This window comes from Ctenopharyngodon idella, chromosome 13 (assembly GCF_019924925.1).
Source record: "Ctenopharyngodon idella isolate HZGC_01 chromosome 13, HZGC01, whole genome shotgun sequence".
Classification (NCBI taxonomy): Eukaryota; Metazoa; Chordata; class Actinopteri; order Cypriniformes; family Xenocyprididae; genus Ctenopharyngodon; species Ctenopharyngodon idella.
In genome coordinates this window covers 34,749,861-34,777,743 of record NC_067232.1, presented here as the reverse complement: position 1 = coordinate 34,777,743, position 27,883 = coordinate 34,749,861, and the positions used below count along the sequence as shown (strand labels likewise).

The following is a 27,883-nucleotide window of genomic DNA, read 5'->3' as shown; positions in this document are numbered from 1 at the left end:
ACTAGTTTTATTGATTTTTATGGATAATTATCAGACTATTATTCATTGTCCTCTGGTCATGTCACACTTTTTTTTATTATTCTGAGAGTGAATTTTATTTTGATTTGGTAAATTCCATTTAAAAAAAGATATTTGGCAAATCTAAACCATGTTTTATTGTTATAACTTTGTTATTGAGGATTAGGAATTGGAAATATGTTTTAAATATTCATTTTAGTCTTTTTTCTTTGTTATATGGATGTCCTTGGCTTCCTGTTCTTCGGTAAAAAAAAAAAAAAAAAAAAAAAACAGTGTATCAGATAACACAAAATGTTTATCTTAGTAAATGCATATAAATATCATTGAACTGTTCATTGAACCATCTTCAAAAAAGCCAAGTATAGCTCAAAAACTTGCATAAACAGGTTATTATCCATAACTTCTATAGCAAAAATGCATCTTTTTTCATGTTTTTTGTTTTGTCCACCTTATGTGAGCAGTGATGTACAAGATTACACAACAACAAAGGCTTTTTAAGTGCTACTTTAGTGCACCACTTCCTCCAAAAAGTGTAATCAGGGTCAAAGGTGGACAGCACAGACTCCTTATCTGTGTAACTTCTGACTCGGAGGGAAAGCTGAGGATTAGACGTGCTTTGATCAAGGGACCAGCGAGGTATTTTGAGAACTGAGGGGAACGTTCACCAGTGACAGTCCAAATTCCTCATTGATCGCTTGAAATCAGGGCTCCCTCAGAAGCATTCCACATTAAATCAGTTTACTACACAATGACTTAGTGAGAGCTGCCAGTATTGTTCTATAACCACCATTTGCAAATCTCATCAAATTATCTCAGATGCCATAAAGTAATCAGGAAGGTGCTTTTTCAGGCTATATACACTCATGCAAGCTTCAAACACCTGACAATAGTTAACTACCCTGGTTATCACAATCATCAGTGATTTCAGAAATATGCTTCAAGACAAGAACACTATTGTGATGCCCCCCTCACCATCCCACCATCATGTGACATTTTACTCATTTACAAACGTTTGATCATGGGAAAACATTTACAGAAAGTTAAAGGTACACTATTTATCTTTCGGCCCTCTAGCGGTTAAAAAACAAAACTGCATGCATTTCGCGGAAGAATATTGTTTTGTTTGAGCTTCGGCTCTGCGTGATTGCGGAATAGCCTATAATCATTCACAATAGATAATGCTTTACAATGAACTCTGTTAGAGTGTTACATTTGACAATTTACCTGTTCAATAAAATACCTTACTCACCTGTTGAGTAAATAAAAACTCTCAGTTCCCTCGCCATCTCTGAAAAGCCAAGCCAATCTTGATTCTCACTTTATAACGAGCTCTGTCGCTTTCTCTTTTTGCCAGCAGATTCTCTTGTTCAGAGGTTTGAGGTTTAGTGTGCTCCATGTCAACCTTTGTCACTCGCTGTGGCAACTAACCTAATAGCCAGAGCAACTTTTTCTATTTACGGCTATAACGAGAAACGCACGGGCGAGTGACGCATATACGCAATTTCCCGCGAAAACCATCCCGTCAGGTCTAAAACATAAACGCTTACAATAGGCTTACCATAGTGAATCAGAGTACGACAAAAATACGTTTTGGATGAAGGATTGATGATATTTTGACTCATTTAAATGTTGTTAATTTTAAACAAAAGTACATAGTATATTTTTAAATTTTCTTGGGTTTTTTTTTTTTTTTTGATCGTCAACTTGAGTGTGATGCTGGGGTAAAAAAAAAAAAAAAAAGAACAAATCACAGCAAAAAAAAAAAATATATAAATCACATTCTTTATTTAAATCACCATTAGGCAGTTACACTATGATTGAATTAAAAAAAAAAAAAGTATAAGAGGGAAAAGATCCAGTTACATACATCTTGATTGGCACTGGACATAAAATAATATTGGACAAACATGTGGTGTCTCTAAAATATGAATGAGACAATATGAGGCAGAACACTGCAATTACCAAAGTTTTTGTTATGTACTGTTTGAATGTTAATAAACAATCGGTTTCAAACAATATGATCCATATTTGATTTATTCTCTAACCTCAGTTAGAGATCAGTTAGCATCCCGGATCATCAATTTAGGAATAAATTGAAGCAACTGTCTGATTGATATTGCAGAATATTTCTTTATTATTTTTATTCTTATTTTATTCTATGCCAGACACAGCACTGCAAGTGAAAAAAACAAAAACAAATGGACAGCTAAGAGAATAAAAAACCCTTTTCTTAATATATAAATTTTTGATATATATCAGCAACATAAAACTTCAGTTGCAACTGTTGAATGCATGTTGAAGTGTGCTTAAACAATTTCCTAAAGGCAGACATAGCAGAAGACTAGCCTGCCTGATAAATACATTAGCAAAAAATCCCACAGACTCTCAGTTCAATCTCTCAAAACGCTAAAAAAAAAAACACTTAGCAGTAACTGGAGTCCCTCTTGTTATTCTGGACAAGCACACGACACAATAGCAGGGAAACAGGACAGAATGGACAGACAGAAACAGCAAAAAGGCTTCCCTTCAGCTACAGGGCTAAAGCTCCATGACCACATTGGAATCAAAATTACCGCAATAAGTTTTGGTTGCTCAGTTGTCGTAACTGGCAGAGAACAGCCATTTCCTCTGGAAAAAATGCATTTTATTTCTGCCTTTACATTACACACAGATGATAACACATTTGTCTCTCTGTCACCGGACTGACATACAGTACAACACATCCAGTCATGAACGGGGTGCGGCAAGGATTCATTACAGCTTTTATTAGTCTTTGCAGTAATACAGAAGTGATGATGGTGTCTGTCATAACCATTTGTAAGCTTTGGTGTTACATATTGTTATTGCTCATCACTGATTGGGTCATTCCTGTCATGCGGTACTCTTGCTCGCTCACGTAAATGAATATGCTTGTGTTGTAGTTTAAAGAAGTTTTTCTGTAAAAGAGTTTAGAAACATGTTCAAGCTAAGATCAAATTTAAAAATAAAACATTATTTAGACAAATGAAAAGAAAAGATGCCTAATTGGATGGAAATTAAAAGCTAAAGTTGGCCATTACTGACACTGACACTTCAAAGTAATTGTTTTAAGATTCTTTAATTTTTTCATAATTATGATAATATCATAATTTCTGTAATTTTATCAAATAGTTGAAGTGTTTTGGAGTAACACAAACCAACTAATAGCACAAATCATCACAGAACTCATTGCTAATACTTAAAGATGCTTGTGCTGCTGTTTTCCTACCAAAAATAACGTCAGGAAAAATAAACTACTAAATATTTAATAATTAAATAATATCCCCCCTTTTTAACAGAGTGCAGCACTCCGTTAAAAAGTGATGAAATCATTTAAAACTCTAAAAATATATTCATATTTTATTCACTATATTAAGACATATTTATAATTAGTAATTTAAAGCTATCGTTCAAATGTTTGGGGTTAGTAAGAATGTTTAATTTTTATATTTTTTGAAAGAAATTAATACTTTAAGCAATGACGCATTAAATTGACCAAAAGTGAAAGTAAAGACAGTAAATCGTTACAAAAAATTTAATTTCAAATAAATGCTGTTTACACTTTCTATTCATCAAAGAATTCTGAAAAAAAAAAAAAAATGCATTATGGTTTCCACAAAAATATTAAGCAGCACAACTGATTTCAACATTGATAATAATATTCAGAAATGTTTCTTGAGCAGCAAATCAGCCTATTAGAGTGATTTCTGAAGATCATGTGACACTGAAGACTGGAGAAATGTTGCTGAAAATTCAGCTTTGCATCACAGGAATAAACTACATTTTAAAATATATTAGCATACATTAAATTGTAATAATATTTCACAATATTATGTACAATGTTTACTGTATTTTTGATCAAATAAATGCCCCCTCGGTGTACATAAGAGACTTCTTTCAAAAACATAAAAAGATCCTACCGACCCCAAACTTTTGAACTGTAGTATATATAGAATATTATTATAAAATTAATGTATTTATTATATGACAGGGACAAGAACATGTACTGCAAAGTAGGAATGACCCGATTGCACTTGTACGTCAGTGCAGTGACAGAGGACCAAATGAAACACATAATACAAAACCTCCCCAGTACCCTTCATAATTCAAACCCATAAATCCACACCTGATGACATGATTCATTAACTGAACAAAGGAGATGGGTGATGTAAAATAGATCAGGGGTCGTTTCCCTGTTTATCTGACGGTGACGCCGAGCTTCTCCAGAACGCGCACCCCCTTTTCCTGATACTCCTCCCGCGTCAGCCAGAAGTTGTCCTTGTCTTTCATGATGTCAGCCAGCACTGCCCCACCCAGAAACACCATGTGCTTGCGGCGGGGAGGGTCCTCGATTCGGATCTTGAATTTCTATGGGGGTATTAAATAGACAGCGTGACGAGAATTTCAGAGGAGTGGAATAGCATGGACACTGACCCACATACCAGAAAACGGTTTGAATGGATCTCTTTAATACATATAAAAAGCACACTGTCCGGTTGGGAATCGAGCGGCAAACCCAAATGGGAGAATAATGAGGTGTACAGTGTATGTGGAGCCATTCTGTGTTCATCCGCTCTCAGACTATAAACAGGTGGCTGAAAGGGTCTCATGGAGGCCTTCATGTAAACTCGATTGCTTTTTAATTTGCCCTAAAAACAGTTTGGGGATAGGCAGACAGACACGTCGCTCGGCCGTATCGGGCATGCCATCTGAAATTGATCATCTATATATAGCGGCCTGACATGCGGCCCACTCTGAGGCTCCCCAAAATGCTTTTCCAGGCCAATGGCCAGGTTTTAAATGAGATGGAGTTCAGCTGGGCAGTCTGCATATAACCATGAACTGTTTACCAGCACAGGAGCAGGTAATGCAGCCCCACCTGCTGGTGCACAGGAGGCATTACGACATCTAAAAAGTGTTTCTAAAAAGTTAAAATACTTTCTTCCATCTCGGCCTAACCCTATAAAGTCTACTGTATCATATTTGATATGCAAATTTCTAAGACCTCTAAAATCATCAAAACTTTGCTGAAAATTTGGTTGTACAAAATCTTTGTCGTCTGACTGATAGTTTATACTTTTATTAGCAAGTAAAAAGGCTTTTAGTATAATTGTAAAAACATCCCCCTTCAGATCGTGAAATCTTTACTGATTTTTATGAAGTAAACATGAAAATATTTTTTATAATGTTAGTAATATTTCAAGATGAACATACACTGCATTCCAAAAGTTTGGAAACACCCCTGGCAAAGTGTGGTTTTGGACGATATCAGCATAAATCCTTATCATTTTTTGGTGCAAATACATTAAAGTAACTTGACATTATCATTGAAGACCAGCAATAATAATTTTCATTTTGATTTCATTTTTTCTATGTATAAACTGTTTATGTAATAAAATATGTTTTCGTAGTTTGTGTTGTCCCTTATAAGTGCAAAATTATCACAAATTAAAAAGGATTCATGCCAATATTGTCAAAAACCCCACTTTTCTAGGGCATTTCCAAACTTTTGGAGGGCAGTGTATACTGAAACAATCAGGTTTACTTGATTATCCATACATCGGTTTTCATCCATCAGGCTTTTGAGAAATGTTTATTTGTTCATCTCTCAATCGTCATTGTATTGCACTGCATTTTATGTTTTGCCCCATAATAAAAAGGATGATTATGAGCACGATATCCTCCAGCCTTACTTAAAACTGTCAAAGCTGTTAAAACTCAGATGCAAACGGGCTATTGTTGGGCACATGTTTGATGGTTGACACATTTACACATGCATTGATTGGGCAAACTTACCGAGAGCTTGTCAACATCACCCTTCAGTACCCGCTCTAGATAAAGCTGTTTAAGTTCCCTCTCTAGTCGAGAGGGCAGACCAGGATACATGGTAGATCCTCCCGACAGAACAATGTGCTTATAGAACTCAGCCCTGAGGAAGAGAGAGAGAGAGAAGGGAAGCACAGGAGGGGAGGATGGGCAGATAAAAACATACAGTGAGGTTCATTGATACTGGAGGGGTAAAGGGTGAAGTTACTAAATTGACGGGACGACAAGACCAAGTGTTCATCTTTATATTATCATGTTATTGAATGGTTTGTTTATTTTAGTGTCACATAACTGAGTGTATATTGGAGGCAGGATCCTATCAGCAACTGTAGGAAGTGCTGGTGGTGTGAAATTAGAGCTCACCTGGTGTCAATGTCTGCCGCTTGAATGGTGTTGAAGAGAAGTTCGGCCACTCCGGCTCCTTCCACATTAATGAGATGGGGCTGGAACAGAGCTTCAGGGGCCTCGAACCTCTCTCCTCCTACCTTAATAACCCGGCCATCAGGGAGCTGGAGACACAAAAATATAAAACAGTTTAGGGTTGTAAATCAGTCAATATAAAGAGCTTTATTGAACATTCAAATAGAATGCTCTGATATAAAATGACTACTTCCCTAAAGACGTCATAGACAAGATTTGTGATCCTCCCTATTTTTGCATCTCCGAGTTAAATAATAGGATAATAGGAAATAAAAGAGATAGTTCACACAAAAATGAAAATTGTGTCATCATTTCCTCACCCTTATGTTGTTCCAAACCAGTATAAGTTTATTTTTTCTGTTGGTAACCAGACAGTTCACTGCACCTATTGACTTCCACAGTATTTTTTATTCCTACTATGGAAGTCAGTGGGTGCTGTCAACTGTCTGGTTATCAACATTCTTTAAAATATCTTCTTTTTGTCAACAGAAGAAAGAAACTTATACAGGTTTGGAACAACATAAGGGAGAGTAAATGATGACAAAATTTTCATTTTTGTGTGAACTATCCCTTTAAAGGCACAATATGTAATTTTTATCTCTAGAGGTCGCTTATTGAGTCGCCTTGAGTTTGCGGAATCATGGGAGGTGTTGTCTTCACTTCTACAGCTCATGGAAAAAGAATCGGGACAGGACTCGGGCAGAAATCATATTCGTGTATGAGCTAATGAATTAAGGATTTATTAACATTACTGTACTATGAAGCAAGGTGTGGCTGAAAACCGTTAGAGTGGAACAAAGCGATTGCTAATGAGAGACGAGTGCGACACATGGCTCAAGAGCAGTGGAGCAGCAATTTTAACCGTGTCCTGGTTAAAATTGCTTATTTCTCTGGATTTAAACATTCTTGGAAACATTTGGGATAATGTAAGTACACAAGTCAACAAAATATCTAACACTTTTATAGTGCTTTTTGGATAGGGCTGCACGATTTGGAGAAAAAATCTAATTGCTATTTTTCTGGTTAAAATTGCGATTTGCGATTTAAAATGTGATTTTATAAAACAAATGAAAAAAAAAAATATATATATAAAATGCAATATATAATTATATATAAACAATACCAGGCTTGTTTTGCTTGTTTGTAGGGCTGCACAATTTGGCCCGAAATTTTGTGCCAATATATTATTTTGACTAATTTTGGCTAATATATTATTTTTATTATTATTATTATCATTATTACTAAAAAAAAAATTAAACCAAATAAGAAATATTACTGTTGTAATAACTGTCATTATTAAAGTATTTAGCATTAGTATTTAATTATAAATATAACTATAATAATTAAGAAAATAATATTTAAAACTTGTATGACAAAATGTGGGGTTACCTGTTAACATGCAAGCAGTATGTCTAAAAATCATTAGAAAGGTCTAAGGATTTATTATCAAATATTATATTATTATAATAAAAATCTGTCTCAATAATTTTTTTATTTTTGTCAGGAGGTATGCAAAATCAAAAATGGAGTCCATGTATTTAATATGAACTACGTGCCTCTTATGCATCCACTGTGAAAAAAAAACCCTGTACACTTATGTACGCTCGAGAAAACCATATTGATTATATGTTCCCCTTAAAGTTCTTTAGAGAGAGGAATTATTTTTCCTATTTTTACCCTGAATAGGATTGAGTGAGCTTTACTTGGCACTAAACATGTCTGTTTCATACTGGACGCCGGAGGGCGCCCTTGAGCAGATACTCCAAATATACGCAATACAACAAAAGCTGTTCCAGGAAATCCCCAATGGCCATCATGCTATCGCTGTGACTGAATAAAAGAAGGTAGAAACGCTTTGATTGATTAAACATTAATAAAATAAATAGACGACAACAATACATGGTTTATATGTTTTCTTCAAGCCTTCTCGGGTATTTCCGTAATAATAAAGTATATTTATAATCCAATGCTAATCAAAATGCTATTTCAAACACTCAACTGACATTATGAAGTGAGTTTGGAGTAAAAACACATTAAATGTTGTCTTTGTTAGAAAAGAAGTTCATAAAGGCTTCTCATGTTAGGAAAGTTTGTATATTTGACGTGTGTTGCTTTTACTTATGCAGTGCTCTCAGATGGAGCGTCATTTACTACTGATCACAGAGCAGCTCTTCACTAACACGCTGTGTACATATTTATATAATTAAAAATCGCAGCCTTTGTGATGTCATAATCGCACTAAGCCAAATCGCGATTTCGATTCGATTACGATTAATCGTGCAGCCCTATTTTTGGATATTTTAATCCAAAAATCTTACATATTGTGCCTTTAATTTTTTTTTTTTTTTAAAAGCTTACAAAGCCTTTTAAACAGTAATGTATATGTATATATGATTTGTGACTTGCATTATTGAACTGTCTCCAGTGGCAACAGGACAGATATTATTTATGATTTATGATAAGTAACCTGGATGATAAATACTGAGGTATATAACCACACCTCGTGTCAACATTCGGCTACTTTCTTATCACACGCCTCACTACTTCAAATTGGCCTTGATCATGAGATGTTCCTGTTAGACTGAACAAAGTCTCAGGTCTGAAGGGTAACCCACAACCGAGCCTAACTGTGATGACTAATGAGAAAAAGGAGACAGGGTGCGTGGGAGTATATAAAGAGCCCATTGAGGACTGTCCAGAGGTCGGAAATGCAGAGCTTCCCAGCTGGGGAAGGATTGTGGCCACGCAGGAAATGATGTTACATGCTGGTTAAGCAACTTCAACACCACACAGCCTTCCTTGTTTCAAAACTCCTTCTTTTGACTCTCTTTTTTTAATGCCCTCTAAAAGAAGAAGTTCAGAAATTAAATCAAAAGAAAAACATCACACCCATACCTACAAACTCAAAGAAAAGAAGGAACTTTGCCCAGCTTATGTGACATGTAAAACTCTGACCAACTTGTCAGCAACTGTTGCCCCCTTGAGGCCACTCTGCTTAATTACACATACAGCAGCCAATCAGAATCCAGCAGTGTGTGGCATCTCACAGACAGGATGTCAAAGTGTAGACTGAAGAATTTCCCTGCTGCTAAATCCAATCCAAAAAGCATATTACCATGGAAACGCAGAACACTTATGCGTCCCAGTGGGAAATCTGTGAAACCACATACTAAAACCTCCAGCCAGAAAAACTTCTGCCTCACAAACTGTAACATGTGAACTGTTACTTTCGAACATCTCCGCAAGAAGGATACTTTCACCCGGCAGGCTGTTAACACCTTTTTAGAATGCAACCTTGCGTTAAAACGGTTCATGAAATTCTTCCCAGAGTCACATAAAACTGACCGTGTAGGACTCCACCAATACGGTGGTCTCCAGGGCGAGCTTCTGTTCTTGCTCGATGTTGTATCCCACGTAGCAGAGCTTCTCCTTCATCATGCGTACCGTCTCGAAGTCTGCTGAATGGTTGAAGGCGTAACCTCGCAGCAAGAGCAACTGTGTGATGGCAAAAATCAAACATACATAAGTCTTATAATTTTTTTTTTTTTTTTTTTTTTTTTTTTTAAATCATCTGACGAGTGTTGTAACTTATATATTCCAAAGCAGGGCTCTAAACTGGTTCAAGGAACGAAAACAAAAAATGGAAATGAAAGAAATTTTAACAGGAACAAATAAAAACGAAATCAAGTTGAATCATTCTGAACATAAACACTTATTTGAAATTAACTGTTCAATAACGTTATTTTATCTTTCTGTTTAATATTTTAATTACTCAACCTCATGTCGTTCCAAACCTGTAAGACCTTCAATCATTTTCGGGACACAAATTAAGATATTTTTGATGAAATCTGAGAGCTTTCTGGCCTCAGACAGATGCAACATTATTACCACTTTCAAGGCCCAGAAACGTAGTAAAAACATCATTAAAAAATTAAAATAGTCCATGTGTCTGCAGCGGTTCAACTTTAACGTTATGAAGCGACGAGAATACTTTTTGTGCACAAAAAACAAACAAAAATAACAACTTTATTCAACATTTTCTTCTCTTCCCTGTCAGGAAGAGAGGAGGAACAGTTGACGTAGTGACCGCAGTGCAGCGCTTCTGTATTGACGTCCGAACGCCTGCTTATTATTGGCCAACGCTGATGCATGCGTGTGATGCTGATGCAGGAGCCGGCCAATCATGAGTCTGCGTTCTGACGTAAACACGGAAGCTCTGCACTGCGTTCACTGCGTCAACTGCATGCGAGTCTGGCAGGGTAAAGAAGAAATTGTTGAATAAAGTCATTATTTTTGTTTTGTTTTTGCACACAAAAAGTATTCTTGCCACTTTATATCATTAAGGTTGAACCACTGTAGTCATGTCAACTGTTTTAACAATGTCTTTACAACCTTTCTGGGCCTTGAAATTGGTTATGAAGATGAATGAAGGCCTTACGGGTTTGGAAAGACATGAGGGTGAGTAATTAATGAGAGAAATTTCATTTTTGGGTGAACTAACCCTTTAATTGAGCAGTCAACCAATCATGAATTCAAATACTACAGCCTATGCAAATGTGACATTGATGCATCCAACATCGGAGAAATATTTGCACTCAGTTGTCAAGTCATCATAAGTAAGCTGCCATGGCAATGCGCTGCCATTTTTAGATCTCAGGAGTTTTTCTGAGGATATGTCACCAACCGTTGACGCATTACATTTAAGTGAAAATGAATGGCAGGTAATATCCAGTGTGGTGTGTGTTTTGAAAGTAGCGAAAATTGCAGGTTAGTGCACTACAATTCAAGAAAAAAAAAAAAGTATTTTTTTAAATAATTAAACCATGTTGTCAAAGTTAGTATTGTGGCTTTATGTATGGTTAGACACTTGCATGTATCATTATAATGTTAACATTTGACCAAAATCAAGATCAAATGGAGTTTTCACCAGCAAATGTGGATTTGTGTTCTTGTCAGTCATTAGAATAACTGCATCTGAGGCAGTAAGTGCATCGCATTACATTTTAATTAACTTACAGCTAACAAAGTGTATTGTAGCTATATATGGGCACTATGGGTTTTTCCTGTGGTTTAATATATTTGACCAAAATCTTGTGTTATAAAAGATGAAGTGCTATGCATAGGCTATATTGGCTATGACTACATGGCAAATACCAGACTAAGACTCTTCTCTGCTCCTCAAATGTATAAAATATTAGCCTTTACAAATATTTGAGAAAAGAAAACACTGTACTTATTCAAACAACCAGTTCTTTATTTATCCTTGCACTGCAATGAAGCAGATACCGTCTCCAAAATGTGTGCAGCATTTAATTTACGATTGAGGCAGGTGGAGCTTCTGTATGAGGTTTTGCCGACAGTTTGAGGATTCACTGGAGTTATGAGGTTCTCTTTTAGTATAAAAGCTCTTTTAGTATAAAGTTTTTTTTTTCTTGTTTAAAGTATGGGGGGGGGAGACTTTAAAAAAAAAAAAAAAAAAGAAAAGAAAAAAAGAGAAAGAAATGTAACTGGTATTTTTTGTAATCAAACCGTTTTCAAAATGGTAATGTAGAAAAAATGTAATGTAAAATACAGATTCTGCTCAAAGTGAACCGATTGATTTTTTCTTTTCCCGTGTTTAAGCCCTGTTCCAAAGTGACTTATATAATGCAATTAACACCAAGTACACAAAACATGCACAAAGAGCACACATTTGGATTCATGATGTGAGAGGTAGCCTACATGAGCACACGTTTATTTGTTTCTACATTAATTTCCCACATGCTTACAATTTTGCTTTAAATAAATTAGTTTGGTGTTTTTAATAAAAGTTGTTTATAATGAATGCCATTGTAAATTATATTTGTTTTATACCAATATTTTTCATTCCTGTTCTGTTCTAAATACTGCTAAATTTAAAGGATTTGTTGAGGAGTGAGGGGAACTATAATGTTATAATATTTGTAAACATTTCTTTTGATTTAGAGATATTTTACATTTCTGAATGTATTAATAAAATGTGACATATCTGCATTTTTTTCCTTGCAAAAATAAATTTTGACCCAATGCACCTTATAGGACAGGTGTGACTGATTTTCCAGAAAATACGGCAAATGCTTTTTATATTAAAATCACAATACAGTATGTGTGCTGTTCAAACAGAATGTTTTTTCCATTCCAGTGCACTGCTTTTCCATTGAAAACACAGACAGACGTGTTTGACAGCTGTGCCTCGAGTCTTGCATATTTTGCTTCTTACACATGACACAGCATTTTAAAAAACGAAGCTCTCAAGTTAAAAATAAGTTAAATGAGCTCTATACCTTGCTTAATTTTCATTCCATTACCCTGTGTCTCTCAATTTTAAACACAGAAACATGCCCTGTTTAAATGGCCCCCAAGACTGGATAACATAGGTAGTTGCTTATAACAGTAGTTGCTTTAACATGTTATTAAGGCAATTTAGGGTATCGTGGGAAATATAAGCTCTTACATGTAAAATGAGGAAGTGAAATTAGACCCTTTATATGCTTCAGCATCTTGGTTAAAAGAATGTTAAGTGAAATATTTCGTACCTTAATGAGATAGCGTGTAATGTCACGTCCCGCAATGTCCAGTCTCCTCGTAAGATGGGGCAGAGAGAAGCCCTCGTACACAGGACAAATGTGGGTTACGCCATCGCCTGAATCCACCACCACCCCTGTCAAAAGGCCTGGGTGTAGCACAACAGACAAGTATTGAAAGAATGTCCGAAATAAGTGACGCACTAGGTGCAATAAAATGTTTGCCAATTCAACATTTTGAGCAATAATGTTACAAAGTTAAAACAGTACATAGGATAACTCACCTTGAGCATAAAGTGTTAGCACAGCCTGGATGGCGATGTAAACACCTGCAAACTGGTATGTCTCAAACATGACCTAAAGTGCAGTGGAACAAACAAAAGCAAATGAACAAAAACAAAAAAACAAAAAATTGTATTCATATAGCCATTATAGTAGAAGTTCTTATAACTAGAAGTGCAGTAAACCGTAAAACTATTTGTGCTACAAACCAGTGTCTTTATGATAATGATAATAAACAAACATAATATGATAAAATATAACATAACAGACTGTTTTTTTACAGCTAAAATAACTGGAAGCAACTGACACCGGAAGCCTCACACATTCAAGGTAAAAATGCCCGTGCCTGCTCTTTACAAATGAAATGTCTGTTTTTTAGGTCTTTTAGGGCATTTTCGAACCTGTAGATTGTTTGCTTTGTTCACATGTGAGTAAAACTGTCCTCTTATTGGTTAGAGTGTCCTCTGCATCCTCCATCACCACCCACCCATTTTATATGCTATATAGTTTTAACAAAGTAAAAAAATCTGTGATGTTTTTTCCAGCTGCAGATGGAGGGGGTGGATGGTGCTGTAATAGCACAGAGAGGCACAACTCAGAGCATCACCCGCCGCTCTAATGATGGGCGCTGGGATGAGCCGACAGCTGCAGCTAATTATACGTGCTGATGAACTGACTGTGCTGGTGCTAGTCTCCATAAAACCAGCACTTCAGCATCAAAGAAAAACATCTACCCACTATTTAAAAATTACACAGTTAAACAATGTGTATTAAAAAGGAAAACTTAGTATTTGAAATGTTGGGGGGAAAAATAGACAAAAGGCTTTTTCACACCATGTCGGATGTGATATAAAAACTTAAAAATAATAAAATACACTACTGTTCAAAGGTTTAGGGTCAGAAGGATCGTTTCAATGTTTTCAAATAACACATTGTAATATTGTGAAATGTTATTACATTTTAAAATAACTTTACTATTTGAATACATTTTAAAATGTAATTTATTTCTGCGATCAAAGCTGAATTTTCAGCATCATTACAGTCTTCAGTGTCACATGATCCTTCAGAAATCATTCTAATATTCTGATTTGCTGTTCAAGAAACATTTATTATTATCAATGTTGAAAACAGTTTAAAATGTTTGTGGAAATCATGATACATTATTTTCCAGGATTCTTTAATTAATAGAAACTTCAAAAGAACTGTATTTATTTGAAATAGAAATGGAACAATGTAAAAGTCTTGACTTTCACTTGACTTAAAATTAAAACTTTTGAAGAGTAGTGTATATTCATAATTTAGGGCATCAAAACTCCAAATTACTCAGATACTTGAATGACCTTTTCAGCATGACCTTTTTTTATATGCACAGAAAAATGCTCATGGTGCAGGTGCACTTAGGGCATTTCTGAATCCACTTTTGCTAGCTTACTGACGGAAAAAATGGTTGGCGTGGTCCGAAAGGGTTGTACCTAGTCTAGTCTCTTAATGAGTAAAGGGTGTGTTTTGGGCATAACGTGCAATAAACCAATCAGAGTCTTATCTCCCATTCCCTTTAAAAGCCAGGTGTGCTCGCATCATGGCGGATTTGCTATTTACTTGGCAGAATTTGCAAGCAGAAAGACTGAACGCTTCTCCAGAGAGGAAACTAATCTGCTCGTGTGCGAGGCTAAAGCATTGTAATCCTTTTATTTTTAATATCTGGCATGTTTGTGTGCTGCTGCGCATCCCTGTGTGCGTAACAAGCAGAGTGTACGCACGTTGTACACCCGCATATAGGTGCCTATTATTAACGCACGCTTTAAATATAAAAAAAAATAAATAAATAAATACTTGTGCACTAATTTGCATACTACATGCTGGTCTGAAAACGAGGTGTGTTCAGGCGCATTGTTGGTGTGTTGCTATTTTGAGGCAACTGAAAATGACTGCGCGATTGACCAACAAAAACCTGGTCTAAAGTTAATGGCGCTTCGTTTTCAGTTGCCTCAAAATAGCACCACGCCAACAATGCGCCTGAACACACCTCGTTTTCAGACCAGCACACCCATGGGTGAACAGTTTGGCGTGAGTGTATTTGCTATTTAAACAATGTGGCGCACGATGTGAAAATGATAACTGCGTCGGGCTGAAACTAGCAAAAAACACTTGCGTCGTGCCTGTTGTCGCATTGTGCCGGATGTATGATAGGGCCCTAAAAGTAATTTCAGAAAATAAGAAATAATAACTCAGATTTGGGGAGTGGGTAGGCTTCATTTATCTTTATGGAAATAATCACTTCTTAATTCTTTTCTTTGGATTATAGGGTGAAATGTGACTTGGAAAAATTCAGACGAATGGTCTGACTACACACCTCTATGATCTTCTCGCGGTTCTTCGTCGGGTTCATGGGAGGTTCTGTGAGGAGGATCTTGCAGTTGCGTGAGTTGATATTGAGCTTCTCCGGGCCGAAGGTGTAATCCCATAAGTGCTTCATATCATCCCAGTTCCTGACAATGCCGTTCTCCATTGGGTAGTTCACCTCCAGCATTGAGCGCAGTTCACTTGCTTCATCTCCCACCATCAGATCCTGAGGAATCATAAGTCAAAAGTTAGAAAAACCATCTCGGCTCATAGCTATGAGTACAAAACCAGAGGTCAGTGATATACAGTGCATCCGGAAAGTATTCACAGCGCTTCACTTTTTCCACATTTTGTTATGTTACAGCCTTATTCCAAAAGGGATTAAATTCATTATTTTCCTCAAAATTCCACAAACAGTACCCCATAATGACAACATGAAAGAAGTTTGTTTGAAATCTTTGCAAATTTATTAAAAATAAAAAAGCTCAAGTACGTCCTGTTTCCACTGATCATCCATGAAATGTTTCTACAACTTGATTGTAGTCACCCTGTGGTAAATTCAGTTGATTGGATATGATTTGGAAAGGCACACACCTGTCTATATAAGGTCCCGCAGTTAACAGAGCATGTCAGAACACAAACCAAGCCATGAAGTCCAAGGACTTGCCTGTAGACCTCCAAGACAGGATTGTATCGAGGCACAGATCTGGGGAAGGGTACAGAAAAATTTCTGCAGCATTGAAGGTCCCAATGAGCACAGTGGCCTCCATCATCCGTAAATGGAAGAAGTTTGGAACCACCAGGACTCTTCCTAGAGCGAGTCCCCCGGCCAAACTGAGTGATTGGGGGAGAAGGGCCTTAGTCAGGGAGGTAAACAAGAACCCAGTGGTCACTCTGACAGAGCTCCAGCGTTTCTCTGTGGAGAGAGGAGAACCTTCCAGAAGAACAACCATCTCTGCATCACTCTACCAATCAGGCCTGTATGGTAGAGTGGCCACACGGAAGCCACTCCTCAGTAAAAGGCACATGACAGCCCACCTGGAGGACTCTCAGACAAAATTCTCTGGTCTGATGAAACAAAGATTGAACTCTTTGGCCTTAATAGCAAGCATCATGTCTGGAGGAAACCAGGCACCTCTCATCACCTGGCCAATACCATCCCTACAGTGTTAGCTTGGTGGTGGCAGCATCATGCTGTGGGGATGTTTTTCAGTGGCAGGAACTGAGAGAATAGTCCGGATTGAGGGAAAGATGAATGCAGCAATGTACAGAGACATCCTTGATGAAAACCTGCTTCAGAGCACTCTGGACCTCAGACTGGGGTGAAGGTTCGTCTTCCAACAGGACAACGATCCTAAGCACACAGCCAAGATAACAAAGGAGTGGCTATGGGACAACTCTGTGAATGTCCTTGAGTGGCCCAGCCAGAGCCCAGACTAGAACACGATTGAACATCTCTGGAGAGATCTGAAAATGGCTGTGCACCGACGCTCCCCATCCAACCTGATGGATACCAAGATTGTAGCATCATACTCAAAAAGACTTGAAGCTGTAATTGGTGCCAAAGGTGCTTCAACAAAGTATTGAGCAAAGGCTGTGAATACTTACATATTTGTGATTTTTTATTTGTTTTTTTATGTTTAATAAATTTGCAAAGATTTCAAACAAGCTTCTTTCACGTTGTCCTTATGGGGTATTGTTTGTAGAATTTTGAAGAAAATATTGAATTTAATCCATTATGGAATAAGGCTGTAACATAACAAAATGTGGAAAAAGTGAAGCGCTGTGAATACTTTCCAGATGCACTGTAGTATCTGTCAAAAACACTTCAATGTGGCAGCTCAGCGTTTCCACAACAGATGCACGACACCGGGAATCTCATGTCCCACAGCTGATCCACTGGTGCAGAGTTAGGGTATGAGTCACGAGGACGCCTCCGTTACGGCTCATGGAGAGCTCAAGCACAGTAAACACGGCCGCTGAGATGAGATGGGCATACGGACAGATGCTGCACTCGTTCACTAGAACCAACATGCACAGAACAGCAGATCTCCATGCACAACAACATGTTAGTAATTTTCACTGATGACCCTTTACCCCAGATATACCCTCACATGTTTAGCATTGGCTTTAATGCCTGTTCACACCAAAGATGATAACTATAAAGTTTAATGAATCATTCTAATTCTATGAGAATAGGGAAATCCACACCACAATTATAACAGTAATGACACACAAGAATCATTGGAATCATTTTCAGAACAATTTTTCTCAGCATTAACTATGACCGCTCTGAAGCAGGAGAGTCCCAAGAGAAGACAAGTTATCTCGGTATATTTTTCTGTTGATATGAAAAATTGGGTAGATTTAGCAATATAGCGGGTATATGATGTATATTACGATGTTATGATGAACTATGCCTTTCTCCACTGACGTTCTGAGTTGTTCAAAGCGTTTCTAAGGATACTGATTTTTAGAAGTCAGCTGTCTGACTCGTGAATGTGAACATGGTTTGTGTAACATTAGCAACACATTATTATCTGTTTGATAACGAAGTCAAGCAAAAGGCTAATCATATTAATTACTGTTATGTATCCAGCATTGTAAAGAGCGATATCATTGTGCAGCGTTTACCTCAGTAAGTTGACCAAGTGCTGGTGTAAATGAGTGGAGGGTGGGGCTAATTACTATATTCATAGATCCGCGTATACTAAATAAAGCAAGGGTGTAGAGTTACATTCAAGCTATTTTGAGGAATGAAGAAAAAATTTTCACAGGAAAAAACATTTTAATATGTCATTTTGGTGATCAAAGATGAGTTTTAAGAGATAAAATTATTGACTACAGGGGGACTTTAACTAATGTTAACTAATGAAACATTATTGTAAAGTGTTACCGGTATTTTTATAGTAAATTGTTCTTGGTGTGAACGTACCTCTATTAGTTATGCTGTAACTACACAATTTTGCAAACTAGATTTTATGGCTGATACTAATTTTTATCTAAAACTGTGCAAGAGGATTTATATTTTGAAGTTCAGGCTAATACTTTGTTTAAACCCCTGAGCTTTAAGGCTGGAAAACACTTCATGACTTTTAAAATCTGAACAAATTTCAAAACACTGCATCATACACTTACCTATTTTTGTACAAACCCGATTCCAAAAAAGTTGGGACACTGTACAAATTGTGAATAAAAAAGGAATGCAATGATGTGGAAGTTTCAAATTTCAATATTTTATTCAGAATACAACATAGATGACATATCAAATGTTTAAACTGAGAAAATGTATAATTTTAAGGGAAAAATATGTTGATTTTAAATTTCATGGCATCAACACATTTAAAAAAAGTTGGGACAAGGCCATGTTTACCACTGTGTGGCATCCCCTCTTCTTTTTATAACAGTCTGCAAACGTCTGGGGACTGAGGAGACAAGTTGTCAAGTTTAGGAATAGGAATGTTGTCCCATTCTTGTCTAATACAGGCTTCTAGTTGCTCAACTGTCTTAGGTCTTCTTTGTCGCATCTTCCTCTTTATGATGCGCCACATGTTTTCTATGGGTGAAAGATCTGGACTGCAGGCTGGCCATTTCAGTACCCGGATCCTTCTTCTACGCAGCCATGATGTTGTAATTGATGCAGTATGTGGTCTGGCATTGTCATGTTGGAAAATGCAAGGTCTTCCCTGAAAGAGACGACATCTGGATGGGAGCATATGTTGTTCTAGAACTTGGATATACCTTTCAGCATTGATGGTGCCTTTCCAGTTGTGTAAGCTGCCCATGCCACACGCACTCATGCAACCCCATACCATCAGAGATGCAGGCTTCTGAACTGAGCGCTGACATCAACTTGGGTTGTCCTTGTCCTCTTTAGTCCGGATGACATGGCGTCCCAGTTTTCCAAAAAGAACTTCAAATTTTGATTCGTCTGACCACAGAACAGTTTTCCACTTTGCCACAGTCCATTTTAAATGAGCCTTGGCCCAGAGAAAACACCTGCGCTTCTGGATCATGTTTAAATATGGCTTCTTTTTTGACCTATAGAGTTTTAGCCGGCAACGGCGAATGGCACGGTGGATTGTGTTCACCGACAATGTTTTATGGAAGTATTCCTGAGCCCATGTTGTGATTTCCATTACAGTAGCATTCCTGTATGTGATGCAGTGCCGTCTAAGGGCCCGAAGATCACAGGCATCCAGTATGGTTTTCCGGCCTTGACCCTTACGCACAGAGATTGTTCCAGATTCTCTGAATCTTTGGATGATATTATGCACTGTAGATGATGATAACTTCAAACTCTTTGCAGTTTTTCTCTGAGAAACTCCTTTCTGATATTGCTCCACTATTTTTCGCCGCAGCATTGGGGGAATTGGTGATCCTCTGCCCATCTTGACTTCTGAGAGACACTGCCACTCTGAGAGGCTCTTTTTATACCCAATCATGTTGCCAATTGACCTAATAAGTTGCAAATTGGTCTTCCAGCTGTTCCTTATATGTACATTTAACTTTTCCGGCCTCTTATTGCTACCTGTCCCAACTTTTTTGGAATGTGTAGCTCTCATGAAATCCAAAATGAGCCAATATTTGGCATGACATTTCAAAATGTCTCACTTTCAACATTTGATATGTTATCTATATTCTATTGTGAATAAAATATAAGTTTGAGAGATTTGTAAATTATTGCGTTCCTTTTTTATTCACAATTTGTACAGTGTCCCAACTTTTTTGGAATCGGGTTTGTAATATACAGCGAAAAAACAGTGTTTTTCAACTCCAGTCCTCAGGGCCCACCTCCCAGAATGTTTTAGATGTCTCACTAATTAAATTGATTAAACTCTTTTAGTGTGTTGAGTAGGAAGACATCTAAAACATTCTGGGATGAGGGTCCCGAGGACTGGAGTTGATAAACACCCAACTAAACAACTGAATAGCACACATTATCAGACTTTCAAGCCGTTTCAACAAATTCATCCAGAAACAAGCGCTTTCGCTGCTAGGATAAACATGTCAAATGAAAACATTATGTTTTCTAAAATCGGCTATATACAATCAACCCTCTACGTCTACACACACCTTAGCGATAGAATCACCATTGGCTAGTAAATTTTTTAGTTTACTTGCCAGACTAATAAATATATATATATATATACACACTTTGGCAACAGAGATGCTTGCCTGAGAAAACATGAATGCTGAATGAATCACTGAATGTTAATTTTATGGATTATCATGCTGTGCACGAGTACAGTGTGTTCTTTGGCACCGGTACAGGACGTGTCTGGTAGTGCCATGTGTTTTCAATGGAGCCCCGCTGTCCTTAAATTTCATCTGTCTGACTAACTTCCTGGGTACAGCACACCTTCAGCAACATTTTGTTTATCTGAAAAGGCACATTCAGGGTTGTCTAGAAGTGTTTTAAAAACAGCTCTGCAAGTGAAACAATATCTTATGAACACTCCTACCAAAGCATCTTTTTTGACACATCAGAATCTATTTAGAGCTTATTGGTTTCTTCTAGTTCCTCAAACATTATTCTATTCTAGATGCTAGAGGACACTGAACAGACAGACAGGATGACGGGCAGCTACACAAAGTGCAGAGACATCAACATTTCCCTCCATCTTGAGGCCAACTTCTGCTAAACCTATTTTGGACCGGAGGAGGAAATTAAGCTATAATGTCTGATGGGGATCTGAATAGTTGCCAAGTTCTGTGAAAGACATTTGGAGCTTTGAAACAGAAGACAAAGTGCAGTGTTAGAGCACTTTGAGCAATGCACTGTGGCAATTTAGATAAAACAATACACAAACAGAACAAAAACTAAAACTAAGATTAGAAGTAGGGCTGGGCAATATATTGAATACGCACAATATATTTTGCAATGATATAAACTTTGGTAAAATAAGCTGAATTCGAGTTGATTTGTTGAAGTCTGCACGATTTTAGCCCCGATTTTCACTCGCTGACAGATTTTGTGAAATCGCCAACAAACACCAGAATCGGAGGCAAATCGGTGCTCGTTCACGTTAGTGACAATCACGCAGTGTGCATTATCAAAGACGCGATCTGAGAGAATCGACGGTGTGTCTCAATCAGCTCCCTAGCTTTTGCATCAGTATATTGTGACAAATTCACTACACATTGAAACACTGATGGTGACATGACAACAGGCTCATTGTCAACGTCACTGATATTTATGAACAACAGCAGAACTGAGTTGGCTCACGTGTTTCATGCTTCAGAACATCCATTAAGGGAACATAGTGCTCCCTGATTTTCACTGTGCATTGTGGGAATTTTTAGGGAGTGAACATTCAGTGCACTAGAAGGATGTTGTGATTGAGACAGCCCTTAAAATGGCCCACACTCTGATCAGTGTCCTGACTGCTGAACTAGGGAGCTGATTGAGATGCAATGTTTTGAACTACCCCCAGTGACATTTCTACTGCACTTTACTTCTTGAAATAAACATTTTGAAATCAGTTGCTAAAATAGCTGTTCGGTTGAAAAGATGATTCCTGTTTTTGGGGAGAGAGACAGAGAGAGAGAGAGAGAGAGAGAGAGAGAGAAATAAATCATCCTTTTTATGTCATTTCAAAGCAAATACATAAATAGGACTAGTTATAGAACTATACTGAATATTGAATTTGTCTATATATCACCCAGTCCTGGTTATAAGGAATAAGAAACTCTTCAAAATAAATCAAGAATATATTTAAAATAAAAGATCAGTAATCGGCAACACCACTGAAATACTGCACGGTGCAACACACTCTCCTCAGCAGGCGATAAGTGTTAAACAGAGCACACATCAGGCTGCACTTACCATTTTTTTGTTATTCTACTTCACCATGTGAAGAACAAGAAGGAAGGAGCGTAAATATAAAAAGAAGGTCAAACAGGAGAGAATGAAGGCTTTCTTTAAAACAACTAAGCTAGACAAGTTTTGAACATTACTTTTGAGAATCCTTCAATATACTATATTCTCTAACAAACTCCAAATTGATCATCTGACCAGGCAGAAAGTAGAGTGCAAGTGTGTGTGTGAACCTCACCTTAATCTCAATGTTGCCCACTTTAGCAGTGGATCGGATGATGGGCCTGCCCACCAATGCTGGGAAGATGTGCTCTGGGAAGTTGGATCCGGCATAGCCACACTTGACAAACTAAAGGATTGAGTGAGAGAGAGAGAGAGAGAGAGAGAGAGAGAGAGAGAGAGAGAGAGAGAGAGAGAGAGAGAGAGAGAGAGAGAAAAAGTAATGAAGTAATGAAGAATTTGGTGTTCATCCTCTACTTGTTTGAACAAGAGAGACAACAAAATAGCACAACATAACTGAATATTTGATGCTTTTACCACATCTTGATGATTGGTCATTGTTATGGTCCACGAGTGCAGAGGTTATATATTAAATGCAATAAAAATATTATTAAAATATTATTAATATTTTTTGTGATTACCGGATAAAAGTATCAATTTCATAGAGAATGCACTCAAAAATAGCAATTTCTAGGTCATAAAATATTCCACAGATGAGCATAATCAGAAAAACAAATATTTATTTGTATATAATTTTTCCTACATTTCCAATAACCAAAGGCCTGGAAATCACAATTTTAAAACTGCCTGTTTTAAATGACTTTTAGAATGCTATAACTAACATATGTTTTATGAAATACTACAATAGATGATGACATACTTTTGTTGGCCACTCAGGAAGTTTGCATCACACTGGTTCCCTCAACAAAAAACCAATAGGGTCATTCCGTGACAAATAAACCAGACGTCCCCAGCCAAAATTTTTGATTTTGATCATTTTTTTTCTGGTGAAACAAATACAAACTTCAGACAAAAAAAACCACTATAAGTGCTTTTTCCCATTTTTGAACAGTCACCGTTGGCGTATAATGCAACAAAGATTGCTAACGTCAACATATTTTACTAATAGACCTACCAATCTCTGTGTAAAAATAAAATTATGTTGCCGTCATTTTACACCACTGTAAATTGGCTCCAAATCTCAGGTGAAAATTGTCATTTTGACCCCCCTCTACAAGATTACTCAGTAAATATACATCTGTGACATTTAATATTTTGGCTTTCTTCTTCATTTATGTTGGTCTTTCTTCAGAAAAAATATTAACTATATCAAAAATTTGAGCCGGGGAAGTTTCTGAAATTTGGTTGATTTGACACGGAATGACCCAATAGGATTTTTCCATTGGGTTTTGGACTTTTGCAGAAAATAAGCTCTGTGACCAACAAAAATTTTATTCTTCACGTTTTGTTCATCATGATAATCTTCACAAATCTAAATGCAATTGGCAGAATTAAAAAGCTAAAGCTATGAAGAACTACACCACAGGCACATGACTTCAACGTCAACTCTTTCAATCTTCATTTCAAATCTAGAAGTTGGAAAGGTTGAGTTAGAATACTTTACAAGAGTGCGAGCAAAAACAAAATGGACTAGTAAGTAGCTGAGTTTTCATGTTCGATGTGTCCTGACATCTTCTGTAGTCTCATTTAACCACTTGTTAGCAACCGCCTTTCTCAAGACACATAAAGTCTAAAAAAAAAAATGTGTGGGATGTGTTTTACGTTGCAGAATAAAATGTGAAAATATCTTGAGCTTGTGTTCACCACAAACCAAAAACCAAGGATCGAAACTGCGACCATTTTAGTTGCATATGCTCCCTAAATTTAATGTTTGCGACCTCAAAATATATCTGGGAGCATTTGTGCGAGTGCAAATAATTGTTGAGGTGCGACCTGTTTTCATTTCTCTACAAAACGTTTGCTAATTACTGCACAGTATGTGCCTGCTGTGAGCTGATGCAGTAACCGGTCCACCGTTCTGTCACATAACCAATTAAACTTCATCTTTACGTTCTTAAGTTTAAAGCAGATTTTAGTTTGGTTAATATTAGCAGTCATTCACTCCCTTTCACGGCGCTCCGTTATCACGTGACAACTACCTCACAAAATATAAAGAGCTGAAGAGAGATGATGAAAAGAACACTGTTACACAGGGCTCGAAATTAACACTTGAGATTTTATATTTAAAACATATGATACAGTTAAGCAACATTACACGACCAAGAGTAGGCCTATAGTTTTCCTGAAAATCCTGAATAAAACCATCACGATTGAAAATGTGACACTGGTTTCATACAACAGTTCAATAAACCGTAAAAAGTAGTTAAAATGAAATCACTCACATTTTAGACGCAATAGTGGCTGTTTTTGTTCTGTGTCAGCAGCGAAAATAGTTCCAAACAAAGATCACAGCAGAACCATCGCGCATTTCATGACAACACAATCGTGTTTTCATTACTGAATGATTCAGCATTTTGAACGAATCAGATGAGTCAAATTCAATGACCCATTCATCAACAACCGCCTCATTCTTGAATGAATCATCCGTTTGAATGAATCGTTTGAATGAATGACTCAATGACTCACTCCTAAAGACGGTCACCTGCCGCCACCTACTGGCGGTTTAGTTTCATGTTTAAAAGTTTCATTCTTTCCAACATTTCTTATTGTATATTCAAAAATAATTAAAACAATCTCATAACATTATTTAATTCGGTTGTAATTTTTCAGTGTAAATTATTTAATTTGACTGGTAACAGCCCTGTAGTGTCTTATGATTCTAACTGAATTTACTGATCAAATTTAAGAATTTAAAATGAAAGATGAAGCATACATTTAATAAGATTAGAGGAAAAAGCCCTTTATAAAAAGGTAAAAAGAAAAAAAAAAAAAATGCCCTCGGAGTAAATATCACAAATATGCTGATTTAAATGTCAAAGCTGAGTGAACACTGATGGGAATATTGCTTCAGAATAAATTATATTTACAACACATTTTTTCCAGACAAACAACTTTTTTATTCGACAAGCGAATGACAAGGCTTTTTAGCTGTGGTGCTCCTAAATTTTTGTGGTGCTCCTAAACTTGAAAAAGTTAAGAGCACCAGTGCTACCAAGTAAAAAAGTTAATTTCGAACCCTGAAAAACACATTAAAAAACTCATGATGGATGGAAACGGAAGTTTAAAAATGCCACCTCGTTTTCAGGTTTTAGGACTAACTCCTGCTGCACTTTATAGTTAATTACAGTATTTGATGATCTGTACATTTTTATATGTGAATAAAAGCCTAAAGTAAATTTGTTCATCATACAATGCGATTGAGTCTCTTGAGAAAATTTGGACTAAATCACTCAATTCATATGGATTCGTTTTACAATCTCTTTATGAACGTTTTGAAGCGTCAAAGTGTCAGTTGCAATGGCAGTCTATGGAAGGGAATCTGACAGCATTCTGTCATCAAAAAGATCTTCATTTGTGTTCAGAAGATGAATGAAAGTCTTACGGGTTTGAAACGACATGAGGGTGAGTAATTAATGACAGAATTTTCATTTTGGGATGAACTAACCCTTTAAGATGTTTGTCAGTACTTTTCCATCCAAAGCTCCCAAAATATTCACAATAGCTTTTGATTGTTTGGAGCAGATACCATCCTTTCCTGATGGTATCTGCTCTGTGAATCATCATCATCACCAACAACAAATATGTTTGCATAAAACTCATTTCACTTGTTTATCATATTAACGCTATTCCAAAAAAGGTCTGAAGGGTTTCAGGCTCATTTATTGGTCAACCGACACTGCTTACTCTGTGCATGCTGTGGTTTTAACAGGTGACATCACTTCCTTCTGACTCATGGCTCTCTGTTTCATAGGCCGTCCTGACCCAACCACTTCTAGTATTTACTTGAAAATACACGACTAAAACATTCCTTGATCACATTAGTTGCAGTCACATCCCACTTTGTGCATTCTGCCCACGTAACCCACTAGCCAACAATGACGCCAGGATAGATGACCACGCCCCCAAATTCCCGGGCAAATTATATCAGGCATCGATTCTATTAGGATGTATTCATTTTAAGATCTACCAAGACAGATCTTCCCCAACATTAGTGAAACTTGATTTACACACCTATCCACCGAAACTAAATCTAAAGGCGCGAGAGGAAGTAACATCGCCCGGTGCTTGCAATATGCAAAACGTTATCAATGCAAGTGGAAGACCCATAACAGGCAGCATTCATAATGGATGGGAACAGCATAGATTAACTGTAGCCATAGTAACGCAACATTAATCTCAATAATGTATTATGATAGTAATGACTGGAGCAAGCTAGCAGGCTGAGATAACGCTGCTAGCTGCAGGATTGAGCCCTCTGGGTTTTGGTCATGCAACCGACCCACAAACAAAATGATTATATGTGTGCCACTGTGTTTATATTGTCAAATAGCGATATATATCAAGATAATATACCCAAATCACGTCACATTTTACATCAACTGTGCTACTAGCATATAAAGCAGACTGTGTAATATGCCGTTTTTAAAATATAAGAAATTAAAAACATAAATCACTTCACAGTCGGATAACACCGAGTTCTCGGCAGAGAAGAATATGAGGGCAGGCAATGCAGCTGTCAGACATTCCTTATAGCTGCGCTAAGCTTTCATGACTTCCTGTTAGGGGTCTGTCTGCCTTACTTCTCATTTAACTTTAGCCAAAAGCTAAACGAGCCAAAAATAAATGCCAGGTGTTAGAGTTGCGAACGTACCCCTGTTCCGTTATCACAAACCACCACTTTTCTTCCTTGGCTGTCCATCTTTCAAAACCCCGGAGCCGTCAGAGGCAGCCGAACTTTCTGAACAAAGTGCTTCACGCACTCAGCAGCAGCAGCAGCAGCTGGTTTTACTTCCTGTTCCAGACACTCGAGCGAGCAGATCGGCCTGTTTTTTTCCAATGCCCCGCCTCTTGCGTCCCGATTGGCTAGTAAGACTTTCCAAGCGGTCTACGATTGGACAGTTGAGGTGTCATTCATATAGCCTTAACTGTAGTAAACACATTTTCTACAGCTCGATATATGGTATGTTACATAATTTGTCACCTTTTTCTGTAATATCTTGTAATTAATCAATTCTGCCTTTAGGTTATAATAATTGATAAGTTCTACTCTAGAGATAGAGAGTACTCTAGAGAGTAAAAAAAAACACATTGTATTATTTAAGAACATATTAGTTGACATTTATTATCTCAAATTGGCACAAATGACAAGAGAGTCATAAGGAAATTGAGCGCAAACAGTATTTATTAAAAGAACAGTATTTCATATAAACAATAAAAATCTGGTATGAAATGCTGTTCTTTTAATAAATACTGTTTGCGCTTAATTTACTTATTTTGACAAATGTCATATGGTCAAGTAAAGTACTCATCTCTCAACATAAACTGAAACGTTTGTTATTAATAATAATTATTTTCATAAAATATTTAATTAATTAATTAATGTAGATTTTACCCCAGCTGTAATTTCAAACTATATTGTACTTGAAATTATTAA

General features: G+C 36.9%; 1 protein-coding gene and 1 long non-coding RNA gene across 2 annotated transcripts in view; one reads left to right on the top strand and one right to left on the bottom strand.

Annotated features, from left to right (window-relative positions):
• LOC127525278 (uncharacterized) overlaps window positions 1-14,975 on the top strand; it is a 28,108-nt gene extending 13,133 nt beyond the window's left edge. The window contains exons 2-3 of the long non-coding RNA XR_007933302.1: window positions 13,390-13,436; window positions 13,652-14,975. This is a non-coding gene — a long non-coding RNA (uncharacterized LOC127525278). The remainder of the gene's footprint in view (window positions 1-13,389; window positions 13,437-13,651) is intronic.
• actr2b (actin related protein 2b) lies at window positions 1,787-27,276 on the bottom strand. Its single transcript, XM_051917702.1, has 9 exons — window positions 27,101-27,276; window positions 22,508-22,618; window positions 15,460-15,675; window positions 13,109-13,181; window positions 12,837-12,973; window positions 9,628-9,777; window positions 6,226-6,371; window positions 5,833-5,965; window positions 1,787-4,404 (listed from the first exon to the last, which is right to left on the bottom strand). Exons 1-9 carry the CDS (start codon window positions 27,146-27,148, stop codon window positions 4,234-4,236), a joined length of 1,185 nt encoding a protein of 394 aa, XP_051773662.1. The 5' UTR covers window positions 27,149-27,276; the 3' UTR covers window positions 1,787-4,233.
• Between the last annotated feature and the right edge of the window lie 607 nt (window positions 27,277-27,883).

Coding starts and splice junctions, on each gene's coding strand:
- actr2b (XM_051917702.1), bottom strand. CDS start 27,148: ATGGACAGCCAAGGAAGAAAAGTGGTGGTTTGTGATAACGGAACAGGG. Junction 15,676..22,507: donor TGGGCAACATTGAGATTAAG/GTGAGGTTCACA, acceptor ATGATTCCTCAG/GATCTGATGGTGGGAGATGA. Junction 9,778..12,836: donor TTACACGCTATCTCATTAAG/GTACGAAATATT, acceptor GCCATCACACAG/TTGCTCTTGCTGCGAGGTTA.